A 17,043-nucleotide genomic window follows, 5' to 3' on the forward strand; every position below is an offset into this window, starting at 1 on the left:
TCTTTTTCCTTATAGCTCGGAATTGGGTTTATGATATATGGTTGGAAAGCTTATTTCAAAGCCTATCCAACCAAATAATAATTGGATCAAAATTATATATCTATAAAATCAGTTTCTCTGTTTTGCGATGTGGACACGAAAAGTGGATAACAAGTTATGGTTTAGGGAAATGACCTAGGAAATGGATTGGTTTATGAAATGTATTGGATAGAACATGGATTTAAGCACTCCAAAAGATTAAATACTCAACCCGAACAATAATGGTGGTGAAAGGTGTTCATCATCGGGTTTGGTTTTGGGGAGACATTTTTAGGTGTCTACACTTGCATAGCACTTTCTCTCTCTACACTGTACTGAATTCGGCATCGGAGGGGCCTTCCTCAGCACAACCCCAGAGGCCAGTTTACGTGTGTTTGCTGTGCAAGAAACCCTCGGCCCAGCATCACTTGGACCGAGCCCAATCTTCAGCCCACTTTAAAGGACCTTCGGCAAGGTCCCATTGTTTTCACCCGAAACAATTTGGCGCTGTCTGTGGGGAAAACTTTCAAAAAACTAAGCCAATCTCAATTGTTCTACTCTAATCTTAGTATCAATGGCTAAGAACCGTAAAAAGAAGAAATTTGATGGGAGTGGCCCTTCTTTGTCAAAGAGGAGCCACGGGGTGCCTGAGAAGCCCTCACCATCTCCGCGGCCTTCGCCAAGCAGACACTCCTCTAGGGAGGCCAGTTCGAAAGGGCCTTCTAGAGAGAGAGCCCGTTCTCCCTCTCATCACCTTCAACGGACGAACTCTCAATGTCCGAGCAATTCCAATGCTCGAAGCCCACCTTTGAGCTTCCATTCTCATTCCCATACTCAGCCTAGGACCCCTCAAACAGGGCCCTCAACTGAGGAAATAGCGAGAGTGCTTGCGGTCTTCATGGAAGCCATGAAGTCTGGAACTATACCACCTCCTCGTGACTGATCACCTCCGCATACCAGGCATCAGCGGAGGAGAGTCGGGAAAGAGGGGGGGAAGCCCCAATCCTTCAAGGAATTGGAGGATGGAGGATAAATGGGAGGAGGAACACATGGAGAACCGAGCGGGAAAGGAGAAAGAACCCGCATTTGTTCAAAGAGTCCGACACCCAAATCTTCCAGAGCAGCAAAAGCAACAGCTCTGCCTCTCGGCCAGAGAGTGCTCGCTGAAGCGTCTACGACCGTCTCGGCAGAGGGGAACCGAGTGTGCACAGACGCCTCTCTTTTTCTGACCAAGCCGAGGCTCATCCTGAATCTTCCCGACTAGGGACGAAAACTACTTCTACCTCTTTGAGAGGGCGGAGCGCGATCCCTTTGGCCAGGAATAAAGAAAAGGCTGTGATGCTTCCCACCAGTTCTCCATTCGAGCGATGGATACTAAAAGAGCATGTGCCAACGATTAAAATCCCGTCACACATTACTTATGATGGTACTTCAGATCCGAAGGACCACATTGCCTCCTATGAGGGGCACATGCATTTGAACCCTAGGTCTGAAGCGACCTGGTGCAAATACTTTCCTACCACTCTCAAGGGGGTCGCGCAAGCGTGGATCTCCAAGAGAGTTAAGGAAGGTTCTATAATTGGGTGGGATAATCTGTCCACCAAGTTTAAAAGCAAGTTTCCACGGCAAACCGCCGAGAGAAGACAATTGCAGAGCTCATGACCCTGCAGCAAGGGGAGACAGAGAGTCTCCGAGACTACTTGACTCGTTTCAGCAACGAGTCATCTGGCATAACCAGCCTTGACCAGGAGTTGGTCGTTTTTGCTTTACAGCACGGCCTACGAACTGGACCGTTCCTTGACTTCATGGTCATGCATATCGCGCACACCTTGGAGGAAGCTCTCAAATTGAACCCCAAAGTTGCTCCATTGTTAAACCCAACTACTGTTGCTCGAAGACACCTATCATTTTGCGTAACCAGCCTTGACCAGGAGTTGGCCGTTTTTTCTTTACATCACGGCCTACGAACTGGACCGTTCCTTGACTTCATGGTCATGCATACCCCGCATATCTTGGAGGAAGCTCTCAAATCGAACCCCAAAGTTGCTCCATTGTTAAACCCAACGAACTACCATTGCTCGAAGACACCTATCATTTTGGGTCTAATTTATGTTTTTGTTTCTCTCTCCTCCATCTACCCAGATTTGAGTAAAAGCAGTAGATCATTTATTTTCCTGTCAATTGGAGTTCTGCAACACGTTTTGTCTAAGAAATGGAACCAATAGGGTCCAGCTCGGCTGCAATATTTTATCAATACTTTTCCAAAATCTAGCCTATTATTTACAAGAATGCCATGATATCAACATTCTTTGTTGATATCTGATAACAAATACATAAAATTGAATCATATTAGGGTTTCCTTCATCAAAGCTACGATCGTTGAAAAAATCTTGCTAACAATTTGTTGTAGCCGTAAGGATGATTTTCATCTGATTCACTTTAACGTATTTAAAAACATGACAACCGTTGCGATCCCGAATAAATCTTTACCAAAGAACTGGCAATAGGGCAAAAGATGATTATATTTTTTATAAACCCTAACACACAAACAAACCCTAAACATAAACAAACAACTAAACCAACAAAACTAACGACTCCACCATAGGAAGACACTCCACTATAGGGAGACAGACGTATCCACACTTACTCGTGTAGATTTATTGAAACCTAAATTGCAAAACTAAAGAAAATTTAGGGAAAAGAGTCGAAAGTAGTCTAATTTCTGAAGAAATTAGATTATTTCAGGTCTAAACGACCAAGATTTTGGAGAAACCGTAGAAGAGAGGAGGAGAGAAGAGGAGAGGAAGAAAGTATTTGTTTGACTTGTTATTATTATTATTATTATTATTATTATTATTATTATTATTTTGATAGAAAGCATAAACTTTGTATCATTGTATGACTTAGTTTAGAACATAGGGGTCTGGTCTTCTGGACTTATTTTGTTCCCCACTATTGCCCGTGGCCAACATGTGTATCACACCTTCTCTTTTTTTTTTTTTTTTTTATTTATTTATTTATTTATTTTTTATATTTTTTTTTATTTGTGGATGAAATATATTAATAATTTATGGAAAATGTTATACATAGCCCTTAAGGCTACATATAAGCACTAATTTACACTTTAAAATCGTAAAAAGTTAAGAAATCATCAAAATATAAACACAATTAACACTGATTTACGCGTGTTTTTGTCATGAATTCCTAATTTTATACAATTTCCATAAGTATATTTAATGCTTATATATAGCCCTTAGGGCTACATATAACATTACCCATAATTTATTATTCTTATAAAAATACTTGGAAGTGTAAGTGACAATTTCCGTCTCATTGTACGAAGTATAATAATAACGAGATTGCCCGCCAACTTAAAAGTCATTGATCCATTTAAATTCATTATCAATTTATTTAATTATTTATTTATTCATTATAAATTGTTAATTTGGGTTCATTGGCATGTATAAGATTTAAAATTCCTACCTAATTTAACAAGTAAGCAAATCAGTTTAAAATATTTCATGAAGATTACCAAAGAATTTTTTCACTTATGTTAAAATTTTATTCCTTTACAAAGAATACTTTACGAAATAGTTACTAGTTAGGCACGATAATTTTTAAGGAAAGATTGTTAATGATACACCGTATGTAAGTGATAGTTTTTTTTTAAAAAAAAAAAATAAAAAATTAATTTTGTTCATATAACAATTTTCTTTGAGATTTTTTTTTTTTTTTTTTTTTTTTTTGTCGTTTTATTGTACAGTATTATACATCCGTTTCTTTTTAATTGACACATATTTCTTTTTATGAAGTTTTTTTTTTCTAGTTGACACATTTCATTTTAGGGTAAGTTTTTTACCTTGCATTTACAAGCTACCCCACTTGTTTTATCATTCTCTCTCACTCTCTCTCCTCTCCTTAATATACGTGCTTAAATCAAACGCGTCAACTAAATAGAAATGGAGGAAGTATTATGTATGGGTAAGTAACTAAGTATTAAATGTGGCTAGCCACACATATTATTCATAAGATAAACTAGCTACATATTACTAGCCACACGGTATGGTCACATTACTTTATAAGAGTAATATTCATTAAAATGTATAATTTTATTTTTTATTATTTTTCCCGCTCAAGAGGGGCAAGGCCCCAAATAAAAAACAAAATAAACTACGGGGGGAACAAATCGTGGTATAGCCACACCAATCATGTAAAATTCTCCCTAAGGTTAAAGGGGGGACTTGAATCAACTCCGTAGAATTGTTCTTCATTAAAATATATAAGTAACCAATATACTCATAATTGTAACTCCATATATTTGTTCGAGTAACCACTATTTTTTTATTTTAAAAAATGAAAGAATAATTACACTTATTTAAGAGAGTAACTCATTTTTTTCATTTAAGTAACTTACATATACGTTAAGATAACCCCATTTGCTCAACACCGTGACCATATCAATCAATATCAATATATATTATTAAAATCTATGGCAAGACATGCTATTTTGCCATGTGTCACCAATTTTGCCATTTGGCATATATTGTGACGCCACATCATACAAATTCATGAGGTTATATAAACGGAGGGTTGAGAGAGATGTAGAAGTATCTCGCAGGGGTAAATTGGTCATTTTATGTGGGATTTAAATTTTGCCCTTTTAGATTCAGTGGTACAAAATACACTTTTAGTGGTACAAAATATAATTTTAGTGGTATTTAAAAAAAGGTTCAAATGTCTAATTAGACTGTCAAATAACACTATTACAGCTCAGTGGTACAAAATACACTCCCAGTGGTACTCAATGCGGTTTCAGTGGTACTTATAAAAATCCTCAGTGGTACAAAATATACTCTCAGTAGTTGTGGTCCCAGTTTTTTTTGTCGTTTTTGCACGTGAAACCATTTCTGAAAATTTTTTATGGGGCCCACACCACATTTTTCACTCTTCCTATATCTCTCCTCCTTTCTCTCTCTTCTTTTTACTTTTATGTTATTTTAATGGTTGTGAGACATTAACATTTGTCTCACAACCCTCCATTTGTACTTCCTCCAAATTCATTAATGATTGGAAACTCAATATATGCATAACCTCAATACATTAATGTTTTGTTTAATTGAAAAACTCTTCATATACATAACACTCTATTTAAATTTCGTCCCTAACTTGGAATGTAACTCCTTATAATTGCATAATAATAAAATTTGTAAGAAACTAAACATTGCTCCATTTATTTATGCATTAATTCATAAGATTGTAATTATAGAGTAAAAATTTTGATTTATATATTACAATTGTAATTATAGAGTAAGTTTTTAGGGTGCATTATGGAGTACTGTACTCGTAGAATATATATTGACATTTATACATATTTGATTTATCAGTTACATTTTTTTTTCACATTGGATTGATTTATCATTTACTCTATATGGAGGGTCAAACCACCTCATACAAACAACTAACTACTTAAGCTTATCATATTTAAAAAAAAAAAAAGGCTCTTAATCTCTCAATGACAAACAAGCCAAAATATATATAGTTAAATTAAAGTAATAAATTTATAATGACCCGGGCATCGTCCGCGCTAATAACTACTTCTTTTGTTCTTTTTTACTTGATCTGTTTCTTTTATCACGCTGAGTATGTATGTACGTATGTGGTATGTCACCCGTATAAGAAAAAGAAAGGGGTCCACAAGTACTACGAGTTTATCCTAAAGTTTGCAGATTCCAAATTAAGATCATTTTACATAAATGACTGGATTTGGAATTTCTGAATTTCATTCTTATACAGGGGCTAAACGTCATATTCAATTTTTTTGTTTTAGGATTATCAAGATTATAATCAGTAGTACAGAATATAGTGCAAAAAAAGTAAAAATAAAAATAAAGTGCAAATCAGTAGATTCAGTATTCACTTTTAGCAAACACTTCCTTACCATATTTATTTTAAAGTTGCAAAATTTGTTCCTTAAAAAAATTAAAATAATAAATAAAAAAAATAAAAAAAAAAAAGCAAAATTTGTGTTTTTTGAAATTTAATATTTACCTCTATTTATTTTAATCATAAATTTATATAATTTAGAATTTCCAAATGAGTCATTTTGGATTTAATTTAATTGTTAACCAGTTTGTGATCAAATTAAATCAAATTCTGAATTGGGTCATTTTATAAGTTTTTTTTGGTGTTTAGAGAGTCACAAGGGCGGGGGTGAGAATCGATTCCAGGATCTCCTGAAATCGGGAGGGAAGCTCTAACCACTTGAGTTATCCCTCACTCTCGGTCATTTCATAAGTTGAGTTGCTTGGACTTGGATCATTTTTAACATGTAATACAAATAAAATATGTGTCGATGATAAAATTAATTGGACGAGTAATAATTATACATGTGCAATAAAATAACTACACAGCAAAGTATGTGAAATACTGAAATGTAAAGTATGTGAAGTGTTGAAGACTTTGAAGTTGAGTAGTAGTGTAGTACCAACTTAAAAGTAGGACAAACTTAACAGCCACTAGATCTCATAACTTCACAATTTTAACTAAAACAACATTGACAAACAATGAAACAAACGTGTCAGTTCAAGCAACAGGAAACTACAATCCCTTCTTTAACTCCCATTACTTCAAAAATATCTTCAACTCAAGTTAATCTTTTTTCTTATTCTAATTCTACCCCTTACAATCTCTCCAAATTTACACTTTTACCCCTTTCTAATCCTCATCATTAGTAATTACGGAGTATCAAATAATACAAAAAAAATATTATCTTCTCTCTTTTTTTTTTCTTTTTTTTTTTTATTAAAATTACTTAACTGCCGGATTGACACGCGGCCTTTTCTCCTTATTAGCGTGAAGCCTAGCCGCTCTCCGTTCTCTGCAAACCTGATCCTGATCCTTGTACTCCATATTAAGATCAGGTATCAACCGTTGATTCTGATGATGTGGAATCAACGGTGCTGGATAATGCATCTGCATTGCACCACTCGCTGCAACCGCATTCACTGGATCATTCACCATTCCATGATGATTGAGAATCAACGGTTGAGATTGATTATGATATTGCTGGAATTGTATACCCCAATTATTACCAGTGTTTAGTTGATGATGAAGTGGACTCGCATGTACCCAATCATTACTACCACCACCACCGTTTGATTGAAAAACAGGAGAAATCAACGGTGGTCGTTGATCATAAGATGGAATCAACGGTGGTTGATGGTGGTACTCACTGGATGTAGATGGAATCGCATGTACTCGATCATTGACTGCTGTAGTTGTTATTTGTTGGTGTTGTTGCTGTTCCATTCGAGTTGTTGTTGTACATGCTGGCATTACTAGCTGTAAAAATTTTGAAAATAAAATAAATAAATAAACAAATTAGGGTCCCACCTTCCAGTTGAAAGATTAATTTATTGGGAAAATAAAAGAAATATACAGAGATAATCTTTATGATAATTTTAGTTCTGTATGTAATTCATTATGTTCATGGAGTTTTAATGAAATAGGCGGTGATAAAATTGACTCATATCCGATTATAATGAATAAATCAAATTACCCTAATTGAGACTCGCATTCGACTTTGCGACTTAAAATTAAAAAAAATAAAATATTACCTCGTGCTTTCTAGCCTTCAAGATTGAATTTTCAACCATTAGCGAGTTACGATATTCCCTCACCTTGTCGACGGACTGCACAATAATAAAATTTTATTACTTAATTTTACACAAAGAATCAATTTGTCACATTTATAATAATATTAAATAAAAAAAAGAAAAAAATTAAATAAATAAAATAAAAACTCACCTCTTTGAGACGCTGCTGTGTAACCATTTTTTCCTTAACGCTATCTTCCAATTCCTTCTTCCTCTTAAAAAAAAAAAAAGAATTTATTTAAATTCAATTAATAACAAACACGAACATTATCATTATTAATTTAATAATAAAAAACAGGAATTAAAATATTAAATTAAATTAAATTAAAAAGTAAGAAACATACCAAATTCAAGGGAGGATGTTTTTTCTTCTTAAAATCGAGATCAATAACAGACTTGGAATCAGACTCACTAGGAGAGAAAGACAAAGGAGTATTAGGACTAGAAGCTTCAGCCTTAACCGGTGGCGGCAGTTGAGCAGACACTTTTCTTCGACAACGCGGCGGCGAATACGACGGAGGAAAAACAAGCGCAGATCTTCTCTTCTTTGACCCCCAATCATATGGAAATCGATAACTGGGAAGTGTGTTTGTAATCAGATACGGTAAGTCGAGTAAAACATTGGCCACTTCAATTTCATCATCACTCAATGTTCCATCAGTGTTATTGTTGCTGCTACTAATCGCCATTGTTTGTTAATGATGGTAATAATAATAATATTATTATTAATAATGGGATTTAGTAATTATTATTAATATTATAAAAAGGGAGGAATTAAATCGTTGTTGATTAGGAAGAGAGAGAGAAGATGAAGAGGTTTATTTAGGAGAGGAGAGGAGAGAGAAAGTGAAGGAAAGGAGGTAGGAAGTGGGTTGGAGGAAGGAGAGGAGAGATGTTTATAGTGGAAATCTAGGGACTCTTTCTATGATTGACACGTGTTAGGGTTTTCTTTATGACTTTTTTTTTTATATGACGGTCCTAATTTCGGGGTCGCCGGCGAAGAGACAATCTCTTGCCTTTTTTTTTTCTTTCCAAAAATATAGTACATAAAAAAAATGAAAATTAAAAATTGAAGAGAGCTTGTATGATGTTTTTTTTTCCCTTGTAGCGGAAGACAAATGAGGTGAAATGATCTCATTTTGCAAGAATTTTTTTTCTAAAATGATCTTTGTTAAAAAAATCACCGCGCTCACTTTTTTTGTTTAATGAAACCCGCACCCTCTTTTCCGGTTGACTATAGTTTTTAGGTGTTGACTCGTTATTCTCCCTACTTGCAGCCTATTGTTGGGTAATTTAACCTCCTTTTTTCTGCTCCCTAATCTCCCCTCCATAAATAACCTACGACAAAGCTTAGCTTCCCAATTCAACTGAAAACAAAAAAAAATTAAAAATAAAAAAATAGGGCAAACATCCCCAAATCAAATCAATTGAAAGATAAATTAGAGTTCTTATTCTATTTCTTCCACAATTGTAGTGATGACTTCACCATTGTAGTGCTCACTCCAGCGTTCTTCTCTTTTTTGCATATGTTCTCTTCTTGTGCGTTCTTCTCTCATCTCTAATAGTTCTCTTCTTGTTCATTCTTCTCTCTTCTCTACAAGTCAACAAATTCAACAATCCATCAAAGTTTATTGGTTTGGTATTAATAACACTGTACAAAATCACCAACAACAAGCTACAATTAGGTTTATTTTAAGTCCAATTTTTTAGGAGAGAACCCTAATAACTTATTTCACAAAATTTATCCAATGGAGTACGAAATTGAAGATCTTACCTTAGTTTGTACTTAACTACGTAATCAGGAAACCTTGATTTACGCCCAAATGACCCTTTTCTTTCTCCTATAGCCACATTGACAACACCAACTACATGAGTTTTTCAATTTTGTTAAAAAGGCCCCAATTTTTATAATTTCAGCAGTAATAATCTGATTAATTTACGTACACTTACCTTAGATTAGTATTGCAACATTTATGGTATGCAACAGAGGAGAGAGAGAGAGACTCAAATTGATGTGATAGTAGAGCAGAGCATTCATGGAAGCAAGGAAAGAGAGAATATAGGGGGGCATTAACTTTGAAGGGGAAATAAGAGGGAAACAAAACCATGGAGTGCAAATATAAAAAGACTTGGGTGTTAGTAGAGAAAATAAGGAGTTAGAACCTGAAACTAGAGTCAATGTCGGAAAAAGGGTGTTTGTTTTATTAAGCGGAAAAAAACAAAAAAAGCGATTGTGGTGATTTTAAAAAAAAACAAAGATCCTTTCAAAAGGTTTTTTCTTGCAGAATGAGGTCCTTAAATGGTTTTTTTTATGACTAATTTGTCTATTTATAATGGTAATGTTGAAGGTTTTACAGTTTTTACACGGTCACTTAACTTTCTAGTTCTTCTTTGATTTATCAAATGATACTTGATAAAATTTTCTAAAAATAAAAAGTGATAATATTATAGTATTTTTTTTTGGTCAATTAGCCACATTGGTATAAAAATTAACACCATTGCAACATATCTATATCTTTATCTATATCTATATCTATACTTCTATTTAAAAAACACAAATCACAAATCACTCCTATGCCACATGTCACTATATAAATCACTCATATGCCACATGTCACTATAAATCACTCCTATACCACATGTCAGTATGTCACCTCTCCTAATCCTTTTCTTTTTTTTAAAAAAAAACTTTTTAATATCAAATTAACTTAAAATAAAATAAAGCTAAATTCCTTATGCATTCTGGAACTTGTAAATTTAAATACTCTAAGAAAATAAAGTGTTTCATTTCCACCATAATAAATTAAAGTCGAACTAATTAGTACATATTAATGAACATATGAAGTACAATAAAAAATAATGTTTTCATATCCTAAACTTAAAATATAACTTAAAACCAGTATATCATTTCATATCCCACAATATTCATGTATATATACCTGACTAAATTCTTTCATCTTCTTCTAATTCCTCCCTTATTCTCTCATTGTTTTAAGTTTCAACAGTGATGAACTTCATTCACCTTAATGGTCATGAAACAATTACTTCGGTTTTTTATATCAAAAGTTTCAACTGTTGAAAAATAAACATGCCTACTATAAATTAACCTTAGTAACAACATGTGCATCAAACGGGCCAAAATGCTAGTTGATATAACTGGGGACATATTGGTATAAAAGTTAGCTAAATGTAACATATTGGTATATATAAAAGTTCACATAAGATGAGAGATTGGTATAAAAATTAGTAAACAACGTAACGACAGTTAGCCTTTTTTTCCTTTTTTTTTTTTATGTTCAAATAAGTGTGTATCATATTAGTTTTAAACTAGGTTAGGTTCCGTGCAATAATGCACGGTTGTTAAAGTTCCAATATATATCATATTATTATAAAATAAACTCTTGCTATATAGTTTTTGTACAATTAAGGCAATTTACGTTTTAGCCAATTTATATTTACCTTATTAAAAAATTACATTAAATAAATTTTAACCAAAAAAAATAAAAAATCAAATCTAAAAGATACACCAGGAGATGACACGTGTCATTGCTAGTGTGTCTTTTAGTATATATTATTGATTATTGATTGATTATTGATTTATAACTTTTTTCCTTAGCATTAAATATTATTTAATTTTTTTAGAACTCTAAAAAGCAAAGAACAACCAAGAATTTAAAAAAATGAAATCAAATTAAATAATGTAAAATTCATGACAATGCAAAAGATTTATTCAAGAAAAATTGCAAGATCAAGATTTAATTACATATTTTTGGCTTTAAAATGAGCTTTCAATTTTTTGCAGTATAAAAGGGTATATAAATAATGATTTCGTTCCTGATTTCTAATTTTTATAACCTTTACGCTAATTTTAACTAGTTTTAAGTTTCAAGACATGTAATCTTAAGCCTTCTCTAGAATAATTCTCACTTTTAAACACAATTAATTATAATTATAGTACTAGTTTTGTGCTCGGACGATGCACAGATGATATGGTTTGATAAAATTTTTAAGATAACGTTTTTACTTGAATGTTAAATACGGTCAAATAATTCGTTCGGATGTTGGATATTTAGACATAAGATATCATATGGAGTGTACTTTGTATATTTTTGTTTGTAAATAGATATATATCTATGTTATTATTGACTTGAAATTATTTTTATTGAACTTTAATTAGTTATTTTCATTGAACTTAAAGAACGTATTTTTATTGATTAAAACTTCTTTTTACTAATTCTTTAATATTTTTAAAATAAATGAAATAACAATGCATTTTGTATTTGGCTAACCACGTCATCTGACAGACTAGCCAGAAAAAGTAAACCCTATAAAATTGATCGAGTAACTCATGTAATACTAACTGAATAAATGCTAACACTAACTGCTTGTTCACATTTACTGAATTGAATTGTACTAAATTGAGCTGAAATGAATATTTTATAAGAGAATGAAATTAGGAGCTAAACTAAACTGAAATGATTGGAGCTGAACTGAAATTAAGCTGAAGTGAACATGCCCTAAGTAACTCCTATTTATAACACATATTGAGTAATTATTAAAATACTTACCAAGTAACCCCTATAGCACTAACGAAATAACTCTTGTAATAGTTGGTGTCACGATTTGGCCAACTACATATAAAAGTTTGTCATTAAATATATTATAAATGGATTTTTATTTTAAAGAACTTTATAAAACGAATTTATGATGGAAAATAGACTAAATTTATGATTAATTTTGTAAATGCGAAATATTAGAATTTTATCGAAAATAAAACACTATGCAACAATTTTATGTTAAAAAATCTATCAAAAAATTGCTTACTTAGCATCATAAGTGTCACAATAATGCCTATTTAATACGTGGCAAATACTAAGTGTAGTTGTTTCGTGGCCTGACTGCAAAACCAAATTTATTTATTAGCGATAAACTAAAAATTATAAACTAAAAATTAAAAACAAAAAAATAATGATAAAGTAATTTAGCTATTTTTTTCATTGGAAATAATTCAGCTACTTTCTACTTCGACAAATACGCCAATATAAGCCGTGTTTGATCAATACTCATTCTCCCACACATTTTCTCCTCTTCCCCATTCTATAGAGTTATCACTTTCTCTTTCTTTTTTCAATTCCATTTTTTGAGAATTCTATTTGATCTTACAAATTTTGTTGTCATTATTTGTTTTCATAAGAAAATAATATAGATGTTAGAAATAATAATAATAATAATAATTAATTAATTAATTAACTAATTATTATTATTATTATTATTATTATTATTATTATTATTATTATTATTTTGAATGGATTATTGTTATTGTTGTTGTTGTTGTTGTTATTATTATTATTATTATTATTATTATTATTATTATTATTATTATTATTATTAAAGCCGATATATAATCCGGGCTCCCACTCCTCTAGCTATAGCAAAGTCTACCCTAGTGAAGATATGAGCTGCCGCACGAGCCCTAATGTCTTGCGTCGTCGAGAACCTCTAAACCCGCTTCGGCAACACAACATCCTCCTTCTCTAATTCCCCAAGAGAAGAAAAGGAGAAGGGAATGAAACCATATCCAATCGTCCGACAACAAGCTTCGTACGTAACCCGCTTCCAATGAGCCGCATCATCCACAACCTGTCCAGGAACAAAGTTATTAGCTAGCCCTGCTTGTGTCAAAGGAGAAGACACTGTGAAGTCGACACATACATCATGACCACGATCCCATGAATAAAGTAACACATCGGCAGGTCTGAAGGCCCTTCATTCCCTCTAGATAATCCTATGTCAACCTCCTTTCTTGCTGAAATCCCAGATCTGTAGCAAATATGATCAACAAGGGTACCTTGAACAACATTATGCCGATATTTAATACCCACAATACTAGCACACGACACTGCGTGGTCACAAAAAATAACCCAGTAAAAACCTGAGAACAAGCAGAGCACGGCGTCGAGACAGAGAACAATGGAAACCCCACCCGGTAGCACAACACACATCGGTATGTCTTCGCGTTCATCGTCTGACCCAACCTAGAAATAAGGACAACCCGTAGCCAAGCAGAGGTGTCACAATATTAAAAATTAACACCATTGAAACATATATGATTAATTTATGAATAATTTTGTATATACGAAATATTAGAATTATTTATTATTATTAATTTTGTATATGCGAAATATTAGAATTTTATCAAAAATAAAACTATATGCAACATATTTATGTTTAAAAATCTATCAAAAAATTGCTTACTTAGCATCATAAGTGTCACAATAATACCTATTTTATACGTGGCACGACACTTGGCAAAAAACTGAAATACTAAGTGTAGTTGTTTCGTGGCCTAATTGCAAGACCAACTTTATTTATTAGTGATATATGATATAAACTAAAAATTAAAAAAAAAAATAATGATAGAGTAATTTAGCTATTATTATTATTATTATTATTATTATTATTATTATTATTATTATTATTATTATTATTATTATTATTATATTATTATTATTATTATTATTATTATTATCAACAGAAAACCTACAAAGTAAATCAATTTACAAGAAATTGGTGGGAAGCCGAGATACAATCTGGGCCCCACCCCTCTAGCTATAGCAAACTCGATCCTGCTAAAAATGTGAGCAGCTGCACGAGCACCAATGTCTTGCGTCGTCGAGAATTTTTAAATCGCTTCAACAATGCAAAAGCCTCTTTCTCTAATTCCCCAAGTGAAGAAAAGGAAAAGGGAATGAAACCATATCCAATTGCCTGACATCGAGCTTCATACTTAACCCGCTTCCGATGAGCCGCATCAGCCACAACCCGCCAAGGAATGAAGTCAGATAGCCTTGACGGTGTCAAAGGAGAAGACGCTATCAAATCAACACAAAAATCGCGACCACGATCCCAGGAATAAAGTAACACATCCGCAGGTCTGAGAGCCTCGTCGTTCCCTCCAGACAACCCAATGTCAACCTCTTTTCTCGTTGAAATCCCATAACGATAGCAAACATCAACAAGGGTATCCCGAACAACATTATGCCGATATTTAATACCCACCATACCAGCACACGACACCGCGTGATCACCGAAAATATCTCCATCAAAACCTCGAACAAGCATAGCACGACGCCGAGACAGAGAATAATGGAACACCCAACTGATAGGATAACACACATCGATAAGTCTTTGCGTTCATCGTCTGACCCAAATTAAACCTAAAATAGGGACGGCCCGAAGCCAAGCAGACGTGTGATCTCCCTGCTGAGATTTCCACAGTTGAGGAGATAATGAAAAGGAGGATTCTGCAAAAGCGGTAACCTTCGTGAATTATATATCTGCCAATTTCTTCATGAGTTTTGGGACAGCAACCTCACTAGGATTACTAAAAAAATCAGACTCCACTGTGCCATTAAACAGACTCAATGCATCTTTAAAAGCTTGACCAAGACCAACAATGTCAGCATGCCGTAGAAGCTTCGTCTGCACCCAGCAGACTGTAATCGAGAAGCAAGAAAAAATAATGCCGAACATCACTTGCGGAATAAACACCAAGCCCTCCAAACGCAAATGGTAAGGTGGCAAGCCGCCACTGCCAATCGCCAAACCCAGGCCCTGAAGCAGTAACAATACGCTCCAAGGAAGAACGAAGAGCCTCGTCGAATGTGCGCTGAGCCACCTCAAAAATACTAGGGGGACAAGTACGCAATGCAAAGTAGAGTTTCGAAACTCCGGTACACGCCCTAAGTAACAACAGCTCACATTGTGGATCATCCAGCATAACAACCTTATCCATAAGCGCAATGGTCTTGGTCACCCTATGCATCACAAGCTCACTACTAAAACTGGAATCAGAACTAGCGGGACCACCAAGCAACTTAACACCACGCAAAGGTCGAGCAATGATATGTTAGGTGGAAAGACACCCACAAGCCTGCTTCGAGGGTCTTATGTAGGCCAAATTCTTCGGTTTTTTCCACGTTAAGATTTTACCCAAACCGAGGCCCTTCCTCCATAGTTAACGACAGAACCTTTCCCACCACCAACGTGTAATACCCCGTATTTTCATCGTATTTTCCTAATTAATTAATTAATTATTATTTTTTAGAAAGGGTATTTTAGTAATTCAACTTACTATTTAGATCTTGGAGCCAAAATGATATTTGAATTTTGGCGCCAAAAATATTTTAAAAACAAATTATTATTTTGGATAAGATTTATTATCCATTTATTTTATTTTAAAAACCAGATTATTTATATATTTCGGATATTTTAATTAAGGCAAAAGCTATATTTTATTATTATTATAATAAGGTGCGAAAATCTCATTTAATGGACTAATAATTTCGGATTTCCTAGGGTGAAAATCTGATTTTATTAGTTAAATTATTTGGTGAATAATTGGTATTTTATTAATTAATTATTTTATACAATAAATATTATTTATACAATTATTTTTAATTCCCTAAAATTAGCAAAATAATTTCCTAAATACTAAGAGGAGGGCCGAAAATATGAGATTAGGAAAGCTCAAAAATTTCGGCCACCCCAAGTGGATTCTAGGAAAATTGTTTTGGTAATTTGTATTTTTAATTATCTCCTTAAAATCTCTAATTTTCCTAAATTTTAATTCTCCATCTTTTTAATATCTAATCCTCATATTTTCTTTCCATTCATTATCCTTGATTATTCTCCAAGTAATCCTTCTTACCATATTAATTTTTCATGACATACATACTTTCCATATTCAATTATCACAATCTCTCCAATATCAAAACTTTCCTTAAATCTTTACTCACTTCTCCAAGTAATCCCTTAAAGTCTTAAACCCTACTTACCATAATTCCTCCTATATTTTCCTACGTAATTCTTGTATAATCTAGCCTATAAATACCCCTTCATACCTCTCACATTCTTCACACCAATTATCTTCTTTTCTTCTCCTCAATTTTACACCAATCATCCCGTTTATCTTAGAAGCCAATTTTCAGGAACTTCTGTTCAGTTTTGAGGTATTGAAGTCTCACAAAAAAATGTTCCTCTCAAAAAATCCTTGAGTTTAGGCTCAAGAATCACCCAATTTGGAGTTATATCGCAGGAGTTATAGCCTCTGCAAGTTCTGTCTACTTTTTCCAACGCAAATCCAATTCTTCTTTCTCCTTGGTTTCTTATCTTTCTTCTCCTTTTTCTCTTATTCAATTATTATTATTATTATTATGGGAGATTTATATAAAAATTATTATTATTAGTTTTAAAATCATATTTTTTTATAATGTTTATGTTGAATTAATTTAAAAGGTTCATGTACATATAGTTGGGAGGGTTTAATTTAATTATTTGTGATTATTTGTTAACCTTATACTATTAATTA

General features: G+C 33.2%; 1 protein-coding gene across 1 annotated transcript; it reads right to left on the reverse strand.

The window, feature by feature from the left end:
* Window positions 1-6,599: 6,599 nt before the first annotated feature.
* Window positions 6,600-8,477, reverse strand: LOC110733434. Its single transcript, XM_021913486.1, has 4 exons — window positions 8,018-8,477; window positions 7,825-7,887; window positions 7,635-7,709; window positions 6,600-7,359 (listed from the first exon to the last, which is right to left on the reverse strand). The coding sequence occupies exons 1-4, from the start codon at window positions 8,360-8,362 to the stop codon at window positions 6,826-6,828; spliced, it is 1,017 nt and encodes a 338-aa protein (XP_021769178.1). The 5' UTR covers window positions 8,363-8,477; the 3' UTR covers window positions 6,600-6,825.
* Between the last annotated feature and the right edge of the window lie 8,566 nt (window positions 8,478-17,043).

Source organism: Chenopodium quinoa, unplaced genomic scaffold (genome assembly GCF_001683475.1).
Source record: "Chenopodium quinoa cultivar QQ74 unplaced genomic scaffold, ASM168347v1, whole genome shotgun sequence".
NCBI classification, from domain to species: Eukaryota; Viridiplantae; Streptophyta; class Magnoliopsida; order Caryophyllales; family Amaranthaceae; genus Chenopodium; species Chenopodium quinoa.